At 31.4% G+C, this 27407-nt stretch overlaps 1 protein-coding gene across 10 annotated transcripts in view; it reads right to left on the reverse strand.

Moving 5' to 3' along the window:
• STAU2 (staufen double-stranded RNA binding protein 2) overlaps positions 1–27407 on the reverse strand; it is a 454831-nt gene that overhangs the window by 368167 nt on the left and 59257 nt on the right. For all 10 annotated transcript variants that reach the window (XR_012484345.1, XM_074278883.1, XM_074278881.1 and 7 more), the window contains 2 exons: positions 25000–25159; positions 20795–20930 (listed from right to left, as the gene is read on the reverse strand). Coding sequence is in view for 9 of the 10 variants with exons in the window: in XM_074278883.1 (XP_074134984.1) it covers positions 20795–20930; positions 25000–25159 (296 nt within the window). In the remaining variant the exon portion in view is untranslated. The remainder of the gene's footprint in view (positions 1–20794; positions 20931–24999; positions 25160–27407) is intronic.

A 27407-nucleotide genomic window follows, 5' to 3' on the forward strand; every position in this document is an offset into this window, starting at 1 on the left:
GCCAATTCCTTATATATTTTAGATATGAGGTCTTTATCAGAACCTTTGGATATAAAAATGTTTTCTCAGTTTATTGCTTCCCTTCTAAATTTTGTCTGCATTAGTTTTTTTTGTACAAAAGTTTTTTAACTTAATATAATCAAAATTATCTATTTTGTGATCAATAATGATCTCTAGTTCTTTGGTCATAAATTCCTTCCTCCTCCACAAGGTGAGAGGTAAACTATCCTATGTTCTTCTAATTTGTTTATAATAGCATTCTTTATGTTGAGATCATGAACCCATTTTGACTTTATCTTGGTATATGGTATTAAATGTGGGTCAATGCCTAGTGTCTGCCATACTAGTTTCCAATTTTCCCAGCAGTTTTTGGCAAATAGTGAATTCTTATCCCAAAAGTTGGGGTCTTTGGGTTTGTCAAATACTAGGGTGCTATAGTTATTGACTATTTTGTTCTATGAACCTAACCTATTCCACTGATCAACTTCTCTATTTCTTAGCCAGTACCAAATGGTTTTGATGATTGCTGCTTTATAATATAGTTTTAGGTCTGGTACAGCTAGGTCACCTTCATTTGCTTTTCTCTTCATTAATTCCTTTGAAATTCTTGACCTTTTGTTGTATTCTCATTCTCATTCTTTTTTTTTTTTTTTTTTTTTTTTTTTTGAGGCTGGGGTTAAGTGACTTGCCCAGGGTCACACAGCTAGGAAGTGTTAAGTGTCTGAGACCAGATTTGAACTCGGGTCCTCCTGAATTCAGGGCTGGTGATCTATCCACTGTGCCACCTAGCTGCCCCTATTCTCATTCTTTTTGATGTTCACTTGCATTTTGTTTTCTTACTCATTTTCTTTCTTTTTTGATCTGATTTTTCTCATGTAACAAGAGAACGGTATTGGATTAAACATATATTTTTAACATGTATAACATAAATTAGATTGTTTGCCAGTTAGGGGAGCGGGTGGAGAGAAGGAGAAAATCTGAAACAAAGTGCTATGCAAGGGTCAATGTTGAAAAATTATCTGTGCACATGTTTTGAAAATAAAAAGCTTTAAAAAATTTTATTTAATCTTGGATAAGACTAAAAGTAAAAATTACAATAATAAATAAAATTAGAAGCTAGTTTTATGAAAATATAAAATAAACCATTGGTTAATTTGGTATAAAAAAGAAAGAAGAAAACCAAATAACCAGTATCAAAAATAAAAAATGTGAAGTCACCACTAATGAAGATGAAATTAACACAATTGTTAGGAGTTATTTTACCTAATTATATGGCAATAAATCTAACCAGATAAGCAAAATGGATAAATATTTACAAAAATGTAACTGCTGAGATTAACAGAAGAGGAAAGAGAATACTTATACATATAACCCTATCTTAGAAAATTAAATTGGGAGCAGCTAGGTGGTGCAGTGGATAAAGCACCATCCCTGAAGTCAGGAGGGCCTGAGTTCAAATCTGGTCTCAGACACTTAACAGTTCCTAGCTGTGTGGCCCTGGGCAGGTCACTTAACCCCAAATGCCTCAGCAAAAAAAAAAAAAAAAGAAAATAAGAAAGAAAATTAAATTGAATAAATGATAAATGAACTCTTTAAGAAAAAAACCTCACAAAATATACAGAGAATTGACTCTAATTTATAAGAAATTAAGCCATTCTCCAATTGATAAATGGTCAAAGGATATGAACAATTTTCAGATGATGAAATTGAAATTCCATGTTGGAGGGGATATGGAAAAACTGGGACACTGATGCATTGTTGGTGGAGTTGTGAAAGAATCCAACAATTCTGGAATTATGCCCAAAAAGTTATGAAAATGTGCATACCCTTTGACCCAGCAGTGCTACTACTGGGCTTATATCCCAAGGAAATACTAAAGAAGGGAAAGGGACCTGTATTTGCCAAAATGTTTGTGGCAGCCCTTTTTGTAGTGGCTAGAAACTGGAAAATGAATGGATGTCCATCAATTGGAGAATGGTTGGGTAAATTATGGTATATGAATGTTATGGAATATTCTTGCTCTGTAAGAAATGACCAGCAGGATGAATATAGAGAGGCTTGGAGAGACTTACATCAACTGATGCTGAGTGAAATGAGCAGAACTAGGGGATCATTATACACTTCAACAATGATACTGTATGAGGATATATTCTGATGGAAGTGGTTATCTTCAACATAGAGAAGAGCTAATCCAATTCCAATTGATCAATGATGTACAGAATCAGCTATACCCAGAAAAGGAACACTGGGAAATGAGTGTAAACTGTGAGCATTTTGTTTTTCTCCCCAGATTATTTTTACCTTCCAAATCCAATTCTTCCTTTGCAACAACAACAACAACAAAATTCGGTTCTCCACATATATATTGTACCTAGGATATACTATAACATATTTAATATGTATGGGAATGCCTGACATCTAGGGGAGGGGGTGGAGGGAAGGAGGGGAAAAATTCGGAACAGAAGGGAGTACAAGGGATAATGGTTTTTTTGTTTTTTTGTTTGGGTTTTTTTTTTTTAGGATTTTTAAAAATTAATTTTATAATTATAACATTTTTTGACAGTACATATGCATAGATAATTTTTTACAACATTATCCCTTGTATTCTCCAGAATGGTTGGATTCTTTCACAACACACCAACAATGCATCAGTGTCCCAGTTTTCCCACATTCCCTCCAACATTCGTCATTTTTTCCTGTCATCTTAGCCACTCTGACAGGTATGTAGTGGTATCTCAGAGTTGTCTTAATTTGCATTTCTCTGATCAATAGTGATTTGGAACACCCTTTCATATGAGTAGAAATAGTTTCAATTTCATCACCTGAAAATTGTCTGTTCATATCCTTTGACCATTTATCAGTTGGAGAATGGCTTGATTTCTTATAAATTAGAGTCAATTCTCTATATATTTTGGAAATGAGGCTTTTATCATAACCTTGAACTGTAAAAATGTTTTTCCAGTTTATTGTTTCCCTTATAATCTTGTTTGAATTAGTTTTGTTTGTACAAAAGCTTTTTAATTTGATATAATCAAAATTTTCTATTTTATGATCAATAATGATCTCTAGTTCTCCTTTGAACACAAATTCCTTCTTCCTCCACAAGTCTGAGAAGTAAACTATCTCATGTTACTCTAATTTATTTATAATCTTGTTCTTTATGCCTAAATCATGAAGCCATTTTGATCTTATCTTAGTATGTGGTGTTAAATGTGGGTCCATGCCTAGTTTCTGCCATACTAATTTCCAGTTTTCCCAGCAGTTTTTGTTAAATAATGAATTCTTATCCCAAAAGTTGGGATCTTTGGGTTTGCCAAACACTTGATTGCTATTTTTATTCACTATCTTGCCCTGTCAACCTAACCTATTCCACTGATTCCACTAAAGGGGATAATGTTGTAAAAAATTACCTATGCATATGTACTGTCAAAAAAAAGTTTGAAAAAAGAAAAAAGTTTTAAAAGAAAGAAAAAACCTCCAAGAACAGGTGAACTTGTAAGTGAATTCTGTTTAACTATCCCAATACTCTGCAAACTATTTGAAAAAAATTAGTTAAAAAAGAAGATTCTTACTACATTCTTTTTGTGACAAATATGGTTTTGATAATTAAAACAAGGAGAGAAAAAATTTTTAAAAACCCCAACAACTATACATCAACTTCCTTAACTAATAATGATGCAAAAAATTCTAAATAAATCCTAGTAGGGAGATTATAAAAATATTGTGCATTATGACCAACTGGAATTTACACCAGGAATGTAGGCTTGTTTAATATCAGGAAAACTATAAGCAGCATTAACCATATCAATCATAAAAATAAAAATAACATGATTATGTCAATAAATACAGAAAAATAGCTTTTGACAAAATTTAAGATCCATTTCTATTAAAAAAAAAAAAAAAAACCAAACTCCTAGAAATCATAGGAATAAATTGAGCCTTTCTTAAAATAATAAGTAGTATCTATCTAAAATCAAGAGCAAGGCTTATTGATAATTTGGATAAACTAGAAGCCTCTCCAGTAAGATCAGGGGTGAAGAAAGGATGTCCATTATTACCATTATATATTCAATATTGTACTAGAAACGCTAGCTATTGCAGTAAGATCAAAAAAATTAGAGAATAAAAAATAGGTCATCAGAAAACAAAACTACCACTTTTTGCAGATAACATGATGATAAACTTAAAACCCTAGAGAATCAACTAAAAAACATGTTAAAACAATTAACAATTATATCAAAGTTGCAGAATATAAAACAAAACAATAAAAATCATCAACATTTCTATCATCACCAACAAACCCAACAGGAAGAGATAAATTCCATTTTAAATAGTTGGAATACTTGGAATTCTACTTGCCTAGACAAACCAAGAATTAAATTAACACAATTAAAGAATACCTTTTACACAAGTGTTCATATAGATAGAAAATAATAATAATAATTCACCTGGAAGGTCAAGAATATCTAGGGGATAAATTAAAAAAAAAAAAAAAAAAAAAAAGAAAAGAAAAGAAGAAGGAAAGTGTCCAACAGTACTAGATTTAAAAATATATTACAAAATAGTAATCATCGAAACAATCTGGTATTGGTTAAGAAAGAGTGGTGATCAATGGAATAGATTAGGTATATAGTATATAGTATTAAATGAACATAGTAATCTAGTATTTTATGAACTCAGAGATCCAAGCTTTGGGGGCAAAAACTAACTATCTGATAAAAATTGCTGGGAAAACTAGAGAGTAATTTGGCAGGAACTAAGCATATGCTAATATTTTATATCATATACTAAAATAAGGTCAAAATAGATAAATTATTTAGATCTAAAGGGTATATTATAAATTAGGAAAGCAAAAGAAAATTTATCTGTCTCATCTATGGATATGAGAAGATTTTATATTTAAACGAGATAAAAAAGATCACAGGAAGTAAAATAAAGAATTTGGTTACATGAAATTTAAAAGATTTAGGACAAACAAAACTAATGGAGTCAAAATTAGAAGAAAAAGAAGAAACTGGGGGGGGAGGGAAATTTTACAGCAAGTTTCCCCAATGAAGGGTTTTTTTCTCAAATATATAGGGAACTGAGTCAAATTCATAAAAATGAGAGTTGATACATGGTTGGTTAAATTGAAAAAGAAAATCTTGGGAGTAAGAAGGGAGCTTTGCCCCCTTCTTCCTTGATCTTCTCTTCTCTAGAACCAGAAGCAATGAGTAAAATTTATAGAGTGAAGATTTAGTACTGATTAAAAAAAAACAAAACAAAAAAACAACTTTCTACTAATCAAAGTTACCATATTATTTATCATGACTTTATTCATCTAGTCTTGCTCATATTCCTAAAAGTAGGTGTCCTTAAACAAATCTCTGTACACAAAGAAGTATCAGCAAAGAAAAAAGTTTTTCAAAATCAGAAACTTTCTGAAATGAACTTCAGAAACTAACTTTTCTTATCTGAACTTGACCAAAAGTTCCTCTCTAATATACCACCACCAAGTGGTCATACAACATCTCTCAGTATTTGGTTAAAGTTTGATTTCAAAAATCCCTCAAAATTCTGATTGATAAATAATTATATCAAACTTGGTGATATTTTTAACCTCATTTACACCCCATTCATTACAGCAAGCTTCAAAGGAGTACTCATTTTTTTTTTTTTTTTTCATTTCCTTGGAAATTCTTCATGGTGAATAATTTTAAAGAAGTTCACAACTTCTTTAGATTTACAATGATCAATTGTGCCTTTGATATATGTAATAAAGAAGTAGCAGTTTTTCTAAGAAGTAAATTCCAGCAATAGATGGTATCTGCTTTGTGCAGATCAGCCTAAATAGAGAGCCTCATAATCAGCACACAGGTCATTTAGTAACCCATTCTTGGCCATGGCAATTCATGAAAAAGGAAAACTAAAAACTGGTCCTCAGTACTACACTACCTCTTCTGCCTCTGCAGTGAAATAGGTCAGATTCTTCTGTCACAGATTATCTTTTGTCCTGCCAAAATCAAATGCTTCTACTACTTTTGTCTCTTATCCATAAAGAAATGGCCTACATTATTATTTCCCTTGTTAATCTTAGATAGAAAGAAATTTCTGCATGGAATAGAAGGGTTCGTTGATTCTTCTATAGATAACTAAACACAAGTATTTATTGCACCGAATTATGCTGAAAGTAATCTTCCCCTCATTTTGTCTAGACCCCTCTCTTGCTCTTATCATGGTTTAGTTTGTATTATAGATGTATATGTGTACATATATGTATGTGTAGTTTAGTATATGTACACACATATACATATCTATGGGTATATGCATGTGTATGTGTAAATATTTTCTCATTACTTTCCCTTCCTCTTGCAAGGACTGTAATATTAGTTTTCCATCTTTGTTTCCCCAGCACCTAATACAATGTCTTATACATAGAATTAACTTCAAAATATCTGATTAATTTAATTGAACTGATGGTTCAAATGTAAAACATGAATAGAAAATAGATCCTCTATTTAAACAAAAGAAAATCTTTGGGGTCTATGAAATAATTTTCTTCTTGGGGCCCATACAAACCTATTCACCTCGAAAAGGGCCGTGGTCCCTCAGGATTGAAAGGAATAGAAACCCTAAAAAAAGGGAGAATGACCACTAAAAGTACAAATCTAAAACAGAAGTCAACAAAGTTGGAGGAAGAATTGGAGTAAAAAAAGACAGAATGACCACGAAAACTACAGATCTAGAACAGACGTCAACAAAGTTGGAGGAAGGGAGAATTGGAGTACCATGACTAAGTTGGCAAACTGATACAAATCTGGCAAAACAATGCGATATTGCTTCTTCTTAGTTCCATTCTCTTGTTCTCTCTTCAAATAAGAAAATAAAAGTCACTCCAACTATGCCCTCACCCCCAAAAAAGCCTTTCAATAATCTGATCTCTATTTGGGGGAAAATAATTTAATAAAAGTATTTTTATCATGACTCTAATCTGTTTAAAGATTTCCAATTTATAATACCATGATTTTTAATTATTCATACACACAATTTACATATGTACATGTATATATGTAGAAATCATAGTATTTGGATTATAGTAAACCATATATACATAATTAACAAATATTTTATAATATTACAAAACTTTAAGTTGATCTAAATAATTCTTTTATTAAGGTTACAATTTTTAAAATTTTGTTATATCACTCCAACTAGTTCCTGGGATGATGTCTTTTAATGGTTCGAAATTTTAAAAATTATCTCTATTACCATTACAAGTATTTAGAGTTAGAATGAATATCAGTAGCTATCAAGCCCAACTTCTTCATTTTATGGAGAAGAAGATTAAGAGCAAGTTTTTCATTTCACCCAGATTAATAGAACGGCAGAATGGTTGAAAGATCATGGAAAATGAGGGGAGATACCACAAGATGGGAGAAAGCTAGAAGAACTAATCCAATTATAATCAGCACTGATTCTATGACAATAATGATGAGTTTTAGTCCAAAGAATTGCTTCTTCCTCTCTCTATAAAGAGGAAACTTGTAGCACCAACATTTTCCAAGGAAATGGAAAAAGGGCAGTGGTGATTACAAAAAGCCAATATGGCTTCATTATTAAGAACAAGTCATGCCAGAACATTTTCTGTCTTTGTCCTCTAAAGAGAGGAGAATTTTGTAAATGGTTTACCTAAATTTTAGCAAAGCTACTGATAGTGGATGGTATCATACTTGTAGAAAAAATGGAGAGATGGAGAATAAAGAATAATATAATATAATTAAATGGATTCAGAACTAGTTGGATGATCAAAGTCAAACAAATAGTCAACAACAAAACAAGTTCTAATAGAGTAATACAGGCATCTGTGTTTAATGTTTTTATCAATGATTTCTATAAAAGGATAGATGCTCTTATGTGCATTCATTCATAAAATTTGCAGAAGATACTCCATAAAAATCACTAGGAGTGATAATTAACAGAGTCAGGATCAAAAAAGATCTTGATAGGCTAGAATATTGGCATAAATCTAATAAGATGAAATTCAGTCAGGATAGTCTTATAATATAGTACTAAAAAAATCAGTTTCATGAATACAACATAGGAACCACAATTAGACTGCAATTCTAAAAAAGATCTGGAGATTTTAGTAGACAAAACAGGAGTGTGATATGGCAGCCAAAAGCCTAATTTGATCTTAGACTGTATATGAATACAGGAATAGGGAGGTGATAGTCACACCATATTCTATCTTCATCAGACTGCCTCTATAGCATTTTGCTAAGTACTAAGCATCACAGTTTAAGATGAACACTAATAAGCTAACTAGAAAGTGTCCAGAGGAGAGTAACCAAAATAGTAAAGATTCTGAATACCATTTTATATGAATATTGGGGGAAGAAATTGAGCATGTTTAGCCTTGAGAAAAGAAGACTAAAAAGGGACAGAATAAATGTCTTCAAGTATTTGAAGGTATTTAATGTAGAAGAGAGATGAGACTTGTTCTGTTTTGCCCAAAGGAAAGAATCAGAAGAAGATGGTAAAATTTGCAAAAATAAAAATTTAGGCTTGTTGTCTGGTAAAATTTCTTAACAATTAGAGCTGTCCAAAAGTAAAATGAGATACTTTGAAAAGTGGCAGCTTCCTATTACTTAGAAGTCTGCAAGCAGAAGCTGGAGGAATACTCAACTTAGTATGTTAAAAGAGATTTCCTTTCATGAATGGTTTAAATCAGATGGCCACTAAAATCCCTTCCAACTCAAAAATTCTTGCATTCTCTAAGTTTCTGAATGTCCAATAAGTTGCCAAATTTTATTAATTTAATCTACAAAATATCCTTTCATCTGTTTCCCTCTCTCTAAAACCATGCTGATTCTAGCTTATTACCTCTCATCTTGTCTATTGCAATAGCCTTTTAATTGATCTCCTTGTCTCTAATCACTTTCTCTTGCTCTGAAATATCCTATATACATACCAAAGTATAAGGATGATCATGTCACTGTCCTGCTCAAGAAGTTTCAATGCTTTCCTATTACCCCTTGGACAAAATATAAACTACAATTTATTTTGGTACTGAATAGCTTGGAAAGGGACATAGAGGTAAAGAGACTCATTAACCAGACAGTAGAAAGTCCATTTCAGTAGCCCAAGTAAAAAATAATGAAAGCCTGAACTAGGATTATGATGATTGAGTGAGAAGAAACAACAAACAACAAAGGTAGAACTGGTTGAAGAGAATTGTGTTGTCTATTGTCAAAAACATAGAAATCAAGAGTAGAAGCAAGTTTAAAAGTTGTGGTAGCTTGCACAAAAAAAACAAACTGATATGTACATTTTGATATCAAAGATCATTGATTTAGAGCTTCTTAGCTCTCTTGAAACTTTACAATAGTCCAACTCTTTCATTTTATACACAAGGAAACTTAATATTAGGGAGTTGAAGTTATATATGTTGAATTCAAATTTCACACTCCTTTCTATGAAATGGGGTGACCAGTAGACAATTATAAAGATAGGGCTACAGCTAGAGTGGAAAAAATAGGTTGAAAGAGATCTAAGGGAAAGAATGTAAACAGCAAAAATCTGTAATATTAGTCTATCCTTAGCATTTGGCATAATACCTGGTACATAGTAAACAATTAAGAAATGCTAGTACATTTGTGTTCATAGGGACTGAAAAAATTCAGGATCTTCTTCTCTCAGACTGATTTTTTTTTTCGCTAAGGCAAGCAAACTAGATTGTCTTTTGTCTCAATTTTAACCTAGCCTTTAATAACTGAATGAACATTGTCTTAGACAAAGTGAGATCTGGGAAAGACTTTAGCTTATAAAAACCAAGGTCTACCATTCATCCTGAATCACTGCCACCAGAGTCTAATGACTCTGGGAGAGAAAGGAAGGGTGAAGACTTTGTACAGCTCTGTCTCCTTTAAATCCAGTTCACTTGAAACTCAAGATATCATCCTCCAGATATCATTGGTCATCTTTCAGAAAGAAAGATGAACAAATAATAACAACAAAACCCCAGTTAAATGGCTGGACCCAAAGACATTAAAATTTTTATCTTAACATGGAATGCCCCAGAGATCTGTGCTTAGTCCGATAGTATGTAGCAGTTTTATCAACAACTTTGATAAAGACATATAAAATGTTTTCAAATTTACAAAGCTAATATATATAGATAATATCTTAAAAGGTTAGATTGTTAGCTTGAATCAAATTGAAATAAAGTTGAATCAAAGTGAATCAAGAAGAAATTTAATATAAATAAACCTAAATTCCTACATTTGAATTCAAAAGACCCTGCTTTAAAAATTCCAAGTGGAAAGAGGGAAGAAAAAGTTGTTTTCATCAAAAATAAAAAAGGAGAATTCAAAACAATTGAAGAGAACTAAAAGAAATGATTTAAAATTATCATGTCCAATTCTATGCTAATAAAACTGAAAAGAATTTTACATAAACAATTTACAAAAATACAAAAAATAAAAGATCCTTCCAATATCTTTCTATGAGACCAAATATGGTTTTGAACTAGAGAAAGACAAAACAAAGTATAAACCCACTTCTCTAATAAACATAGAAATAAATATTTTAAATAAATATCAGGGTACAATAACATATTAGATTATACTTTATGACCACATTGGATTTATTTTTAAAATGCAAGGCTATCTTAATATTTAGGAGACTATAAATATAATAAAACATGTTAAATGGACATATAATAAAAACTCATGATGTTATCAATAAATACAAAAATTTTTTTTTGACAAAATACAAATCTGCTTCTATTAAAAGCACCAGAAAACATGGAAATAAATGGACTTTTTCTTAATACAATAAAATAATATTTAACTAAAACCAACAGTTAATATTCCATTACAATAGAAAAAGTTAAAGGCCTTTCTTAATAAGATTCGGGATAAAATGAAGATGCCTATCATCATCACTACTACATAACTTTTAATTAGACAAGAAAGAATAATTGAGGAAATAAGTATATGCAAAGAGGAAACAAAATAATTACTTTTTTCAAATTACATGATTATTTAGAAAACCTCAAAAGGCAGTTCAAAAATTAACTGAAACAATTCAACAAAACTGCAGAATATAAAATAAATCCATATAAATTCAGCATTCTTGTACTTTTTGGCACATTCCTGTACCAATTAAGGCTAGAAGGGAGAGATAAAAAGATAAATTTCATTCAAAATAACCACACTAAATATGAAATATCTTAGAATTTATCTGTAAAGAATTATCATGTAGGAGTAGGACTGTTTCTTTTCTCCATGGCCCCAAAGGGCAAAACTAATAGGAATGACTAAAAGTGACAGAGGCAACTTTGTGTATGAAATTAGGGAAAAAAGCAAAACAAAACAAAACTACTGACAAAGCCAAATAAAAGGGAATAAGTTGCCCTGTGAAGTAATGGATTTTTCTTCACTCAAGATCTTAAAGCAAAATGGGAATGACCACTTATTAGATGTGATGTAGAAGTTCAGGTGCAGATTGGACTATCTGATCTCTGAAGTTACTTCCAACTCTAAGGTTCTGTTTGATTAGAGGACTATGGTCAAAGTACTGGATCAAAACAAAATCATGGAAGCCAAGGGAGGAAAGGCATCAATCACTAAAATGTCAAGGAGCATTAAAACAGAAAAAAAAAAAAAAAACATCATTAGATTCAGGAAATAAGCAAATCACTGATGATCTTGAAAGGACTAGTAATTAATTGGTAGGAAGCAAAACCAAATTTCAAATGTATTATAGCTTTGAATTAGTAGAGAAAAAATTAGAAGCAGTAAGTATAAACTAATATTTTTAGAAGTTTGTCCGTGAAGAGGAGGAAAAAACCTATTTTACACAAGCAGTTGGAAGGGACAAGGGAAGGGTATTGTTTTGTTTAAAGATAGGATACATTTAATGTGTTTGTAGGTATATAGGAAACAGACAAAAGAGAGGGAAAGCTTAAAAAGAAAAGAATGAGAAAGGTTTAAAAAAAAAAAAAAAGCTAGGTCCCAAAGGAGTATATGATCACATAATGTAGATCTAGGTGAGACCTTAGTTCAATAATTCTTTTATTTCACAAGAACAATCATCTAGGGAGATGCAGAGTCTTGCCAAAACTATAAGATGGCAAAGATGAATGATGCTCACCTTTTATAGACAGACCACATATCCATTTGGAATTTATCTCAGCATAAGACATGAAGTGTTGATTTTCCTTTCACATTGTTGTCCTATTTTCCCAGAAGTTTTTGTCAGTGATTCGTTATCCCCAAAGCTAAACTGTTTATGTTCACTAAATACTGTGATATCAGATACATTTATTTTCAATTTTTTCATACCTTATTTTGTTGCAGTGATTGATCTATTTTTAATTCAGCATCAAATTGTTTTAAAGATTAAAAAGGAAACAGTTACCTTGGGAAAAAAAATCTTAAGTTTCTCTAAGGTATTATCTCCAAAATTCATAAGTAATTGAAGCAACTCTCATGAAATAGACAAGGGGCTTTAAAAGACTGCTTGACAATTTTCCAAGGCAGAAAATCTAAACTACCAACAGCCAAATGAAAAATTACTTTTACTAATAACATGCAAATTAATGCAACTCAGAGGTTCTACCTCATATCCATGAGACTGGAAAAAAGTGACAAAAAAGAAAAATAAGGACTATTGGAAAAACTGTGGGGAAAATAAACACATTATATATTGTTAATGGAATTGTGAATTGTTCCAGTTATTCTGAAAAGTAATTTATATCAAAACTTACTAAACCCTGAAGAGTCTGAGTCAGCTATACCATTACAAGACCTATATTACAAGATCAAAGGGGAAAACAAAGAACTTGTGTGTTCAAAAATATTTATAGCAGCCCTTTTGTGTATTAAATGGCAAAGAAATGAAACATCAATTTGGAAATGGCTGAACAAAGTACGGTATATGAATATAATGGAATACTATTTATGTTGTAAGAAATGATAAAAGGAACAATTTCAGAGAAAACTAGAAACTAGAAAAAAGTGTATGAGTTAAGACAAAATGAAGTGAGCAGAACCAGGAAAATAATTTATAGGATCACCTTTATATTGTAAAGACAAATACTTAGGGAGACTTAAGAACTCTAATCAATACAATAACTAATCACAATTCCAGAGGATCAATGAGTAAGCATACAACTTAGCTCCTGATATAGATGTGATCAATTTAAGTTGTAAAATAAGACCTACATTTTAAGAATACAACCAATGAGAAGATTTGTTTTGACTGACTATGCATATTGTTACAAAGGTTTGGTTTGAATTTTTTCCCAAATGGTAGGAAGAGAAAAGATAAAAAAATAGTTGGGTTAATTGAAAAAAAAATTCCTACAATGAGAATGTGGATAAAGATACCAACACTATAAGCCCAAACAAAAAACATACAAATAACAAATTTAATATTTTCCTACTCCTAGTACAAGCTCTTTATCAGTCATATTATCAGGTAAAAATAATAATGATCTAATCAGATCTGGCAAGAACTCAGCTAAAAAAAAATTCTAAGCCACCAATTAGATTATTTGAAATATAGCTTTATATCCACTATAATTAATAATTAAACTTATTATAAGTGTATTTCAGTACCTTGTAATATTAGCTAATAAAGTATAAAGCAATAAGGATTTAGAAGACATTTAAAAGCTAAGCCTTTGTTTCCAAAAATGATTGGTCATTCATTTAGAAATATTTACACTTCAACTTGAAGGCAGAATTTTCTAAATTGATCAAAAATTACCCAAATGAAAAATTTCAGTGGAATAATTTGTGTGTATATATCCACATATATACATATGCACATATATATGTATGTATATTTACATAAACACATGTGTGTATACATACATATTAATGTACACATCAAATGTAACACCTTCCAATTAGTTTACAAGTACAACTTGTTGACATCATATTAGACAAAAATTACTAGCCAAATTTCAACAAAAACCTTTGTGTAAATTGATAGGAGTGAAAAATGAGAATTGAGAGGGTAGTTAGATGGCACAGTGAATAGAGCACTGGCCCTGAAGTGAGAAGGATCTGAGTTCAAATCTGAAATCAGACGCTTAACATTTCCTAGCTATGTGACCATGAAGCTCCTGAATATATTTTATTTAGACTAGTTAAAGGAAAAGATATCTCTTTAGATAGTAAATGAAAACATTTGACCTTGAAACAAAACTTAGTGGTGTTACCTAAGCAAGGCAAATTAGCAGAATGTGGGGTGGGTCATATGAATGGGAAAACATATTGTATTCATACAGGTGTTTTTAAGGAAGCATTAGGTTGATGAAATGTGGAAAATAGTAATATCTTATCACATTTCATCAATCCATTCCTTCATTAATAATGCCTGTATTTCAGTTCTAATTGTCTTAATAAAGCCATTTATGTGTTTCCACATAAAATAGATCTATGTTAAGAACAGCATTTCACCTCAGCAGTCAAGATGCGCCATCTAGTGGTAAAGGTGAGCAATTTAGAGCTTATCCAAACTATAGCTATAACTTTCAGAGTTATCAACTATGACAGTAAATGAAATTAAAGACGACCACAATTTTTTTTTTCTTTTTTGGACATGATTAGGAGGAATATATTTTAATAAAAAGCAGAAATTTCTTGTAGCAAAAATTTAAGAAGGAGGGATGGAGAGAGGGAGGAAGGAAGGGAATAAGGAAGGAGAGAAAAAGAATTTTAGTATTCTATCAATACAACAATGATTAACATAGTGTGCTTCATCACATTTTTTTATTTTGCTAAGTAGACCTCTGAAATATGTTAGTAATTTTCATTACCTAAAATCTTATTTGTCTTGAAACATTTTAAATATAGATATATCTTCAATTTCCATTATTTACTAAGCAAAAACAGACTATAAAGATACTTCATAAATCTCCTAGATGTCTTTGAAAATTCACAGAAAATCAAACTTTCAATACATTCAAAAATCAAAATAAAATAAAAAGTCCAAGTAAAGCATCAAACATAGTATATTCCCCTCCTCCCAAAAAAATCTTATTTCAGTGCCTCATTATGCCATGAAGATGACCTTATATTCTCAAAGGCTATGCCCACAGACTAGGAGCTTTAAAGGTTCTAACAAGCTTGACGGATTCAAAAACAGTTCTAGAGATAAGACATGTGTGTCTGCAGTCTGAGGACTAGATTAACTAAATACAGAGAGGTTCATCAACAGAATATTGGACATAGCAACTCATTACACAAAAAAAGTACAAAATAGTCTAATACATCTTCTTTCTCCTTCTGCAGCAAAAAATGAATGAATGGCAGAAAAGACAACAGAGTACAATGAATCAACCAAATTTTTGACTGTCAAAAACAGTAATTTTACTGTTGGTACTTTTGCTGTCATATTTTTTAAAGCAATGATCAATTAATCTCTGCAAATAGCATAATGACATCCATATTAAGAATATCATTATAAATAAAATCAGAAGACCAAAATATAAGCAGTAGCTAAAAGTAAAGAGAGCTCAAAGGTTCTCCGTAGAGAAGTGAATAAAGGAGTTATGTCCAAAGGCAATAAGACACATCATTTTATTTAACACCTAATCACAGCAGCCTGCAATATGCACAATAAGCAAAAGCAAATATCATTAAAAACATAAATGATAACATCTAATGTATTATCAAAGCTAGGAACCAAACATGTCTCAAAAGAACAGAATCTTGAATCAAAGATGAAATTTAATAGGGATAAATCTAGAATCTTGGACTTGGGTACAAAAAGAAAAAAATCAACTTCACAGGTACAGGATGAGAGAAGCCAATTAAACTAGAAAAGATCCTAGCACTGTAGTGGACTGCAAACTTCGGATAAGTTAACTTGGCAAGTGAAAAGGGCTATAAGATATATTATTATGTATCTTATAGATATATTATTGCTATTATATGCTGCCCCGATTACATCATATCTGGAATATCATGTCAGTTTCTGGATTTTACATTTTAGCAAAGACATAAAGTAGAGAATACTCAAAAAAGGATACTAGGGATGGTAAAGAGTCTCAAGATCAGATCATAAGAGGATCCACTTAAGAAACAGGTCCAGCTTAACACTATCAATCAAATATTTATTAAACAGCTATCATGTGCCACCTAAAGGGGAAAATAACAAGTAAACAAATATATACAAAACAAGAAATATACAAAATAAATAGGAAAAATTAACAAGGAAAAGGCAGGGAAATTAAGAGGAGTTGGGGAAGGCTTGCAGTAGAGGAAGGGGGGTTCTAGTTGGGATTTAAAGGTAACCAGGAAGGCCAATAGTCGAGATGGAGAGAGAATGTTCCAAGAATGACAGACAGCCAGAACAGCCCGTGTTATTGAACTAAAGAATATGTGTTAAGGAATAAGGTATAAGACCAGAAAGGTAGGAGAAGGCTAGGTTATGCGGCACACTGAATGGCAAATAGCATTTTGTAATTGCTTTTGGGGCTATAATCAACTGGAGTTTCTTGTGGGTGGGGAGCAGTGGTATGGGAGTGGAGGAGGGACCCTTTCTCAAGCACAAAACACAGGACATAGTGTGCCAAAGAACTAAAGAGAAAAGAGTACTGAGGAGAAAGTGATCAGCAGTGTCAAAGGCTGCAGAGAGGTCAAGGAGAATGAGGACTGAAAAAAAAAATCCATTAAATTTGGCAACTAAGAGATCATTAGTAACTTTGGAGAGGCCAGTTTCAGTGGAATGAATGATATGGTCAGAGGCCAGACTGAAAGAAGAGAAAGAGGAGAGAAAATGGAGGACTATACTGTAGACAGCCTTTTAAAGGGGTTAACTACAAAAGATAGAAGAGGTATAGGATGATAGTGGGGATTGAACACTATATTCCCTAGATTCTACCTACAACCCAGCATTTCACCTTAATTAAGGATCTAGGTTATAATGACCAGAAACCCAGTCAAATTCAAAAATTGTTGCAGGTTTCCTCACAATTGTATATCTTAAGAACTTATCTGAAAACTGGCCAAGTGCTGATTAATTGATTACTGTTTCCATGTTTCTTTGATTATTTACAAACAATTAGAGGGAGTGAGATACTTCTTTTTCTAATTTAGAGGAATTGTACCTGTTTATCTAATCTTTAGTCCAATTATAAATTAAATTACCTAGTACTGCATTGTTTTCTTTTAGTTATTTGATCTTTGATAAATTGTCTTTATTTTATAAAACTATCTTCCTTTGTATTCAGGATCCAACCTTAAGCTGAGCAAGGGACCTGGTGTGAATTTGTTAGACAACTGGCATGCAATGATTAATAAATTGAAATGATCAGAGCCGTGAGCTTTTGTTTTCTCAGTCATTTCATCTTTTACCTAGCACAATAGGAAAAAATTCAGGATCAAGTTTCTATAAATAGTTTATATATATATATATATTCTCCCCACCACCTTCCCTAGATACCAAGTAATCCAATATATGTTAAAAATGATGGCTCTCTTCATTACGGTAGCATTGGAACTGGTCTGAATTGTCTCATTGTTGAGAAGTGCCACAACCATCAGAATTGATCATCTTATAATCTTGCTGTTGCCAGCCATCACTATTTCTAAGAGATGCTTAACTCCAAAAAACAAATAAATAAATCACTGCAATAAAGAAACCAAAAGAGCCCCCAAACTACCTTAATCAGAAAATACATGAAAATACATGAAACATGAAAGTCAAGGATGATGACAATTTAGATAATGAACTCATATATTTAAAAAAAATAAGGGAAGACATAATGAAATGTTACAAAAATTATTATATATTATGGAACATATTTACTTTTGCCCATTTCACATTTTTTGGAGTTGAAAATTTGTTGAAATCAGGTCGCAATTTCTACAGTCAAATGCTATCTTTTTTTTGCTTTTATCTTTTTTTGCTGATTTGCGATTGATTTTGATTCTTGTTCTAATTATCACAAAAAAATAAAATGTGGTTTTAAAAAAAAAGTCTACTGAAATCTTGGCATAAGACCCACTCATGACACATTTTCCCAAGATCATAAGAAGGTAAAATTGAAAGGAGGATAACAAATAACTTTAAAATAGAATAAATATGCTGGTATTTATATGACAAACTTTTCTCATTAGCAAGACTAGTGGAACCACCACATTTTACTCTAACATTTTTCCTGATGTAGGGAAAAATCTGATGAAATAAACCAATGTAGATGAAAGAAAGAAATCTATGCTGGACCTGACAGAATTTCATCCATCCATCCATCCATCCATTTATTTTTCCAAATACATGTAAAGATAATTTCAACATTCATTTTTGTAATTTGTCCAATTTAATTGAATTTTAAAAGCACACAGGGGTTGATTTTCAAGCTATTTCAAATATGAGAAGATTCTTTAAAAAAATGAAAGATAAAAAATACTGACATTTTTACCAAAGAATGATACATACTTGCATCTAGGAAATCCTTGAATAAGAAAACAGGAGGCATTCACAGACAATTTTCTAAGCAGACTACTTCAGTCACACAATAAACCAAAAGATATATGTACCTATTTTTTAAATAATTACTAAAGAGTACTTGTCTTTGTCCTTAAATAAAATATTACCTGCGTATATTCTAAAAATAATACCAGATTCCAAGATAAAAAAAAACCACTTTTTCAGTTATCCTTTGAGCATCAATATCAAATGAGACACGACAGGGCAACATATACTTGAAGATGTCCTGTTCATAGTACAAAGAGAAAGTTTGCAGATAATTCATTAATTCAAGCATGGGAGATTAAATGGCTTTCTCAATGATACAAGTTCATTCAAAAGAAATGGTGCTCGCCAACCACACTGAAAAAGCAAAGCAGATGAAAAACACATGTTGCCCAGATTTCTTTTCAATTGTTCCAACCTAAACAAACCACAAATGCCAATCTTTTTAACATCAATATTTTTTCAGTAATGCTACATGCTTGTAAATTATGGAATGCTCTGATGTCAGAATAATGAAGATTGCGGGTGACCCAAAAGATAATAGAAAGACACGTGGTAAGCAAAAGCAGTTTATAGCATATTACTAGGTGTGGTCGACATGATTAGAAATTATAAGAAATCAAGAATATGTATGACTAGAAAAGAAGGAAAGATCTTAGTCTCAATGCAACTGTTAGCTGCAAAATATTAAAAGAAAAAAAATTATTAAAAGAAATCTTCCACCCACTTGGGTGCTATATAGAGAGAATTTGAAGACATAGGACAAGACTCAAGACAATATACTCATAATTTGCAATCTGCAGTGAAAAGGGATCTTCCACACCAATGAGATTATAGGTCCATTAATAGACAATATATATTTTGAACTCTCAGGAGTAACATTTGTTTTATAATTAGTTTTTTTATGTCACTTCATTACTAAAAAATAGATATGAGTAAACCTTAGACAAAATTCTATTTATAGTCTATTAGACTAATTCCTTGAAGATGGGATTCATGTTTTTCATTTGTAACTCAGTACCTTGAGCTGTGCTTAATCAATATTTGCTGAAATTAAAGTTGAGAAAGTAATTATAATAATCCATATTGGTACACCACTTTACAAAAAACCTTATAAGGTGGATAATGCAAATAATACAACTTTGCAAATGAGTAAACTGAAGTTTTGATAACATAAAATAAATGGCTCAGAGTAAGGACTCAAATCTATGTTCAGAGAAGCTCTATTAAGGCATGCTACTTCTCTAAATTTAAGAAGCAAAGAAAAAAAATGTTCTGGTAAAAAATTCCAAATGATTTCATACAAATATCTATAATCTTAACTAGATTCAAAAAATTAGTTGGTATAATTCTAAATCTTCTACATTTAAAATTCCCACAAAATTATCCAGTTTAGAGAGTATTTAGATGTCTTTTTCATATGTCTATAACCCCCCCAAAGCACACTAATAATTTTACATTATACATAGTTTTCCTGCCCAAACTGTCCAAACTGTGAAAAACATCAAAAGAAAGTAAAAAGTATGACACTAGGCACAGACAAGTCATAAAATAAATCCTTGTTGAATAAATGAAAATATCACATAAAATAACACAGCATTAAGAACTGTAAATTCAATAAAAAATAATGGGCCTGCAAAACAAGAACTCAACAAAAATTGTGAGGTAGAGAGAAGTAAGTCATTTTTCAACTATATTACTTATAATTTTTTTCTTGAGAATTTATGAGCTTAATACATACAAATTATATTACCTGAGGTAAATTTGAACACATATAAAATATTTATGATCCACTTATGTCAAAGGCACTCTGCCAGCCATTACTATCCTCAAGAAGATTATGTTCTTAGAGAATAAAGAGATATAACACAAATAAAAATAAGTACATTATATATGACAAAGCAAGAATTGATAGAAAAATAAGATAGAATTAGAAAAGTATCCTACAAATATTTGAAAAAAGAGAACATTTTCACATGGCCTGATCAATTGGGAAAGGACTACACATAGGAAAGGTGAGCTAAATCAAAGAAAGAAAAGTCTTCTCAAAAGTGAAGATGAGGAGAAAGTCCATTCCACAGAGTTCTACTTTGTGTGAAATCACTGAAGTAAAGATGACTGTTGGGATCTCAATTTTAAAAAAAAAAAAAAAGAAAGAAAAAAAATTTTTCAAAGAAAAAAAAAAATCAGGGACCAACCGTCCAGTTTGGCTAGAATATGCAGCACATGGAGAACATAAATAAAAAGGTTTTTTTAATGACAATTTAAACAAATTATAATAACAAAATCAAAGTTAAAAAGCAATTAAAGGCATACAAACCTCTGATTATACATGCCCCGAAAGTTGTAATTTGCTCTGTAATTTGGAAATGGCTTTGGATCTAAAGGCCTGTAGATGGCAGGCTCTCCCCTTTTCATAGCAAGACCATTTAGTTCCACTGTTGGAGTTATACTGCCTGTTTAAATAAAAGAAAAATGTATGTAAACTACTTCTACAATAAAGAATGCAATCTATACTTATAACTATATTTTATTGTCATGAATGGAAATGTAAGACAATGAGATTCTATATAGAGAGCCACATACATGATTTTCTTATTCAAAAAATACAATTACTATTAGAAGAGGAAAAAAAATTACAGTAGTTCTCATTCTTTCTTTTTCTGAGTATTTTATGTAGTGCTTTCTAGTAACTGACTGCAAAGAAATAAAGCACACAACTCTTTACAATTCACTAAGTTTTTTCACAATTCAAAGCTGGATTATTTAATGTTATAATTCTAAGTAAACTGACAAATGATAATATATTATAAGCATATAATTGTAGGTAAATTATTAAATTGGTACTAACCTAAAGGAAATATGTAATTAAAATTCAAATAGTGAGAGATTATTTCAGGGGATTCATTATTCACACTAATAAAGATCTAGCAATATTTAATTTCAGCAATGAAAACAGATTATATAGAAAGTTATACAAAGAGAATTTAATAAACTCCATACTAAAAAATAACTTTAGAAAGTAAATTTAACTAACTTGCTAAGTAAGGATCACTTTCATAAAATCATGCTGTTTTTAATGACATGTATTAGATGAACACATAAATTGATTTAACCTCTTTTAAATTTAGTGTTTTATTTTTAGAATACAAAGTACAATACCATAGTTTAAAAAAAAAATCCTTACTTAGAACACCCAATGTTAGAGTTGAAGTCAACCTTTTACACTGTTTTCCTGGTATATTTTAGTGTCAAACCTTGGAGATCACCTCAGCACAGAGCTTAAGTGATCGCCTAATCCAATCTCAAATTACTAGAAGAGGTATTTCTTCTATAACATAAACCAACAATTCTTCATCTAGCTTCTTAAAAGAAGATCTCAAGTGAAAAGGAATCCAATCTCTTTCAGGAAGTTCTAGTTTTGAGGAAATTTTTCCCTACATCAAATCCAATTTGGTCTCTGAAACTTCTGCCCACTGCTATGAGCTCTGACTTTTGAGTCCAATCATAATAAAACTGTCTTCTCTTCTGTTAACTTCCCTCAGGTCTTCTTTTCCCCAGGCTCAACATCCCAGATTCTTCAACTAATCCTCATTAACTAAAATATTATCTTAGGGCTTATATCATATTAGTTGCCCTCTTCTAGACTTTTCAATGCCATTTCTGAAATGTGGTATCCTGAACTGAATGCTCAGCTGTGGTCTGACAAGGAGAGAGAATTATAAAGAGACTCCTTACCTATCACCTGCCTGATTCCACACACTATTAAACTATTAATGTAACCTAAACTCTTAAGTTTATAGATAAGTAAACTATGACCCAAAGAATTTAAATTTAGATACTTGAGAGCTGTCAGATTATTTAGGAAAGGGAACACTATTTCAATTGTTTAATTTAAAAAACATTTATTGAGAGCTTACTAAATGAAAGGCAGTAAAAGTAGGTTTGTTTTGAAATACCCCTTATTTAGTAACTTGTGCCACACACACACACACACACACACACACACACACACACACACACACACACACACAAAAAGTTACTTTTAAGAGTGGACTCTGTAATATATTGTCTTAATTCATTGCCACTTTCCTCACAAGCAATTAAGGCATAATATCCGTTAAAAAGAAAACTTGAATTGGGAAATAGCTAAGTGAGGAAATATGGTAGGAAAGGAGATAAACTAAGAAAAATAAAGTAATAAAAATATAAAAATAAAGCAAAACCAATTATCACTTGAAATGGAAGCACAAAGAAAAGGAACAGCTGGAGCATTTGAATCATTTAATAAGGTCTTATAGTCAATAACCTATATCCATTCCCTTAAATCATATTTTTAAATGGCTATATTAAGTTTATCTCTTCCCTAATAGGTATTATAATATTAACCAGATGTCTAAATTTTGATTCAATTCACTTAAAAAAAACAACACATTTATTACATACTTACTATGTGCAAGGCAACAGAGAAACAAAGATATCATCATCATTTATATAGTGCTTTAAGATGGAAAAATGCTTTACATATATTAACTAATTTGATCTTCACAACAACCACTAGAGGCAGAGAGAGGTTAAGTGACTTACTGAGGATAATACAACTAATAAATGTCTCAGGAAGGTTCAAACTCAGGTCTTCCTGACTAGAAGTTCAATATTCCATGCACTGTACCACCTAGCTGCCCTGAAGAAGTTAATAAGGTAAGGCATGTATGTAAACAACTGTGACATGAGGTAGAATGGAATGGCATGAGTATAATAAGTCTTCCCTTCCCACACCAATCCCTCAAAAAAAGACTATTAAGAATCTCAGGAAGCAGAAATTACTTCTGGAAGGGTCATGGTTTGGTTTCAAGGTTAAAACTTCATGGAAAAATAAGGTTTCCAACAGGACTCAACTAGAGGCTGTAGTTAAGGGAGGAACACAGACTACTAGAAATGGAAGAGGTAAAATGAGAACCAGTAATAATTAGTTAGTAGCACCATTTGCTTGTCATGGAATATTCAAAGGAGAGTCATCTGTCTAAAATGGGCAAAGTGGTTTGGAATAATCATCTATGTGGGTCAAACAAATTCAATAAACATTTCTTAAGCATTCATTAGGCTCTGAGAACCCAGTGATAAAATGAAACTGTCCTTGCCCCCCAGGATCCTACAGGACAAGAGAAGAAACATAAACATAAATAAATATAAAGTTATACAAAGTAATTTCAGAAGGAAAAGGGGCTAATAACTGGGGAAATTAGGAAAAGCTTCCACCAGTAGGTGGAACCTGAGACATGTTTTGAAGAATGTTAGGGATTTCGAGAGAAATCACCACAGAAATACTCTGTTCCAGCTAAGCATGCCACTCATTATTTTCCAAATATATCACCCACTTCCCAGGACTCTCAACTCTGCTCACGAGTTTTTCTCCTGCTTCCTTTCCTCTCCAGTTATCTAATTCCTTCTTATTTCTCAAAATTTAGATTAAGTCCTAATTTCACCATTAAGCCTAATTCAACTGCACCAGTCCTCAGTGATTATTCTGTCCTTGAAAATCCTATAGCATTTACCACTGTTATACCATTTCATTTAACACTTAAATACACTGCATTTTTACTTATCCTATTTTTTTATGTCCTAGTTTCCAAAATAAATAGTTTGTCATTTATGAATAGGACTACATATTCTATTTCCTTGCATCTCAAGCACCCAGAACACTGCATAACAGAAATAAGGAATCAACAACAAATGGTCAGTATAAATGATGATGATGATAATCCAGAAAAATTAAAGAAGTTAACAGAAACTTAAATGTTTCTCATTTGCCCAGGAGTAGTTAATTGTTCATCATTTGGAAAATGATTATGAATGTCATTTTGATCCCTGGTATAAGAATAAGCTGAAGACAGAAGAGTCAATCTAACAAACTATTTCTGTATAAGACAGAAGAATATAAACTAGATATTTAGGAGGTCAAAATGGGATAAAATAGATCAGGGCAAACCATGGGGTTCTTGGAAATGAAAGAAAAGACTAAGAAAAATTGAGCAATCTCCTTTATCTAACACAATTATGGCAAATTATGTTTGCCATGGCAAAATATGGAAGTGAATGAGCATTTGTGTGACTTGAATGAGTCTATATATGTATGAAAGATTAAATAGACTGCAAACTCTTTGAGGGAAGAAATTGTGTCTTCTTTTGGATCCAAATGATGCCAGATGCCTAGGGTAAATTGTTGAATTAATAAGTGAATACCTGTGTGAATATGCAGGTTATTGCTAACTCTTAAAAACAAAAACTTGAAGAGGTCAATGTAGCACTCTGCTAAAGCAATTGTTTTAAACCTCAGTATTTAGCATTAAGCTTTTACCTTTAATTGACATAACTCTGTTGTTTCCCAGTTTATCATTCTAAAAATCTTTGTTGATTAAAGAAGTAATCTGTTACAACACAACCAAAGCTCTCTTTTTTCCCAAAAGCACAAGGAAAGGGCACAAACATAACACAAGAAAAGGAAACCATTCAGCACTGAATTACCTGGATTACTATTAATATTGTTTTTGGGGGGTCGAGGAGTTGGTTTGGGAAGGGTAGTTTCCCTCAAGGCTTTGTTGGCAGCAGCATGCTGGGCTTTCTTTATACTGCTCCCTTCAGACTGCCAGGTCTGTTCTCCAAGAGTCAGCTGTACAGAGAACATCTTTAAAAAAAAAAAAAAAAAAAAAAAAGTTAAAAAAATTAATTAAAACTTTCTATTAAGCAAATATTATAAAATGTTACCTGTCTGAAAAATAAATATATCCATAAAAATAAATATATGTACCAAATAAATAAAAATAAATACCTTCATAGAAAAATGGAATTTGAGCATTAGTAAAGATTTTTAAGATTATCGAGTCCTATCTAACAAATTGTATAGATAAGGAATGTCCAAGAGTAGATAGAGTGTCCAAGATAGACTTGGAGACAGGAAAACTTTTTTAATCCTGCCTCAAATACTTAATAGCTGTGTGACCCTGGGCAAGTCTCTTTATCTCTGTGTACTTCAGATTATTCTTCTGTAAAATAAGGGGGTTTGATTTAATGACCTCTAAGGACTTTTCCAGCCCTAAGTCTATGATACTAGGAAGCAAAGAAGTCCAAAGAGATAAAGTGAATTTCTTTCAGTGTGGTCACATAACTAAGTATCCTTCAAAAGAAGAAAGTTCAGATACTATTAATGGTTGTAAACATGGTAAAGTCACTTAACCTCTGGGTCTCTTGGTTCCCTTATTTATAAAATGTTAATAATAATAATAGCATCTAATCTACAGAATTATTGAGAAATAATATATGTAAAGTGCTTAATAAATCTTAAAGCCCTTCTCATCTCATTTTGTCTGGATCTCTTCTCTCCTTGCCCTTTTCACATTCTATCTTATATTATACTTGCCTGTATTGATGTCTTGTCTGCCCCGATTACATTGTTGATTCCATATTCTCAATGTTTACTATAGTACTTTGGAGTTTTCTAAATAAATGGTAGTTTGTTGGCAGATTATCATCATTTCACATAAAATATTTTTCTCAGGTGGTTAAAATAATTATTTTTATTGATCTATATTATGAAAAATGTTCAATCTTAATACTTGTGACTGTTTTGATAACTTTTTTTTAAAATTTTTTTTAATGGTTGCAGTTTTCTTTTAAGTTTGAGTTAACCAAGTACAATATAGAAGTAACTTTTTGATATATTATTAGATGTCACTCTCATTGCAGAACTAGTAATTAAATAAAAATGAAAAAGAAAGACAAAATATTATTGAGCTGGCCTGCTTAATTTACTTTAGCATGTGAATTTTTATATACGCTTAGTGAAGCTAATTTGAATGGTATTAAAAAGATGTTTTGTTACAAAATCATATTCTTTATTTGTTCCTATCATCAATACCAGCTTCTACTGATATGGTAAAAAGACAGAACTTGGTATCTATTACTTAGATTGGAGGTCTAGAACTTTCACTAGGGTGATGAGGAAAGTTTCTTAAATATCAAGTTGATTCAATTCAAAAACATGTATTAAGATTTTAGAAAGGGCGGGAAAGATTTACATGAACTAACTAATGCTGAGCAAAACAGGCAGAACCAGGAATATATTGTTTGCAATAACAGTAAGCATGTGTGATGATACTATGAAAGGCTTGGTTCTTCTCAGTGCTTCAGTGATACAAAGCAATCCCAATAAATTTTGGATAGAAAATGCCATCTGCATCTAGAACTAGAACTATGAAAATTGAATATGAATCAACACATTATGTTCACTTTTCTTTTTCTTTTTTTTTTTTCTCTCATGGCTTTTCTCTTTTGTTCTGATTTTTTCTATTCCAATATGATTTATAAAGAAATGTGTATTTAAAAATTAATATATGGAATTAAAGTACAGGAAAAAACCAATGTTTTAAAAAACCACTTATTAAGTGCCAACTGTACTACAGTATAGGCTAAGCTGGAAGACATACAAATTAACATTCTTTGGTTAAGAATTAGTCATTGTTCAGAAAGGCCTGGAGAGACTTGCATAAACTCATGCTGAGTGAAATGAGCAGGACCAGGAGATCGTTGTATACTTCAACAACAATACTATATGATGATCAATTCTGATGGACATGGGCCTCTTCAACAATGAGATGAACCAAATCAGTTCCAATAGAGCAGTAATGAATTGAACCAGCTACACCCAGCAAAAGAACTCTGGGAGATGACTATAAACCACTACAAAGAATTCCTAATCCCTCTATTTTTGTCCACCTGCATTTTTGATTTCCTTCACAGGTTAATTGTACACTATTTCAAAGTCTGATTCTTTTCTTATAGCAAAATAACTGTATGGACATGTATACATATATTATATTTAACTTATACTTTAATATATTTTACATGTATTGGTCAACCTGCCATCTGGGGAAGAG

Source organism: Sminthopsis crassicaudata, chromosome 1 (assembly GCF_048593235.1).
Source record: "Sminthopsis crassicaudata isolate SCR6 chromosome 1, ASM4859323v1, whole genome shotgun sequence".
NCBI classification, from domain to species: Eukaryota; Metazoa; Chordata; class Mammalia; order Dasyuromorphia; family Dasyuridae; genus Sminthopsis; species Sminthopsis crassicaudata.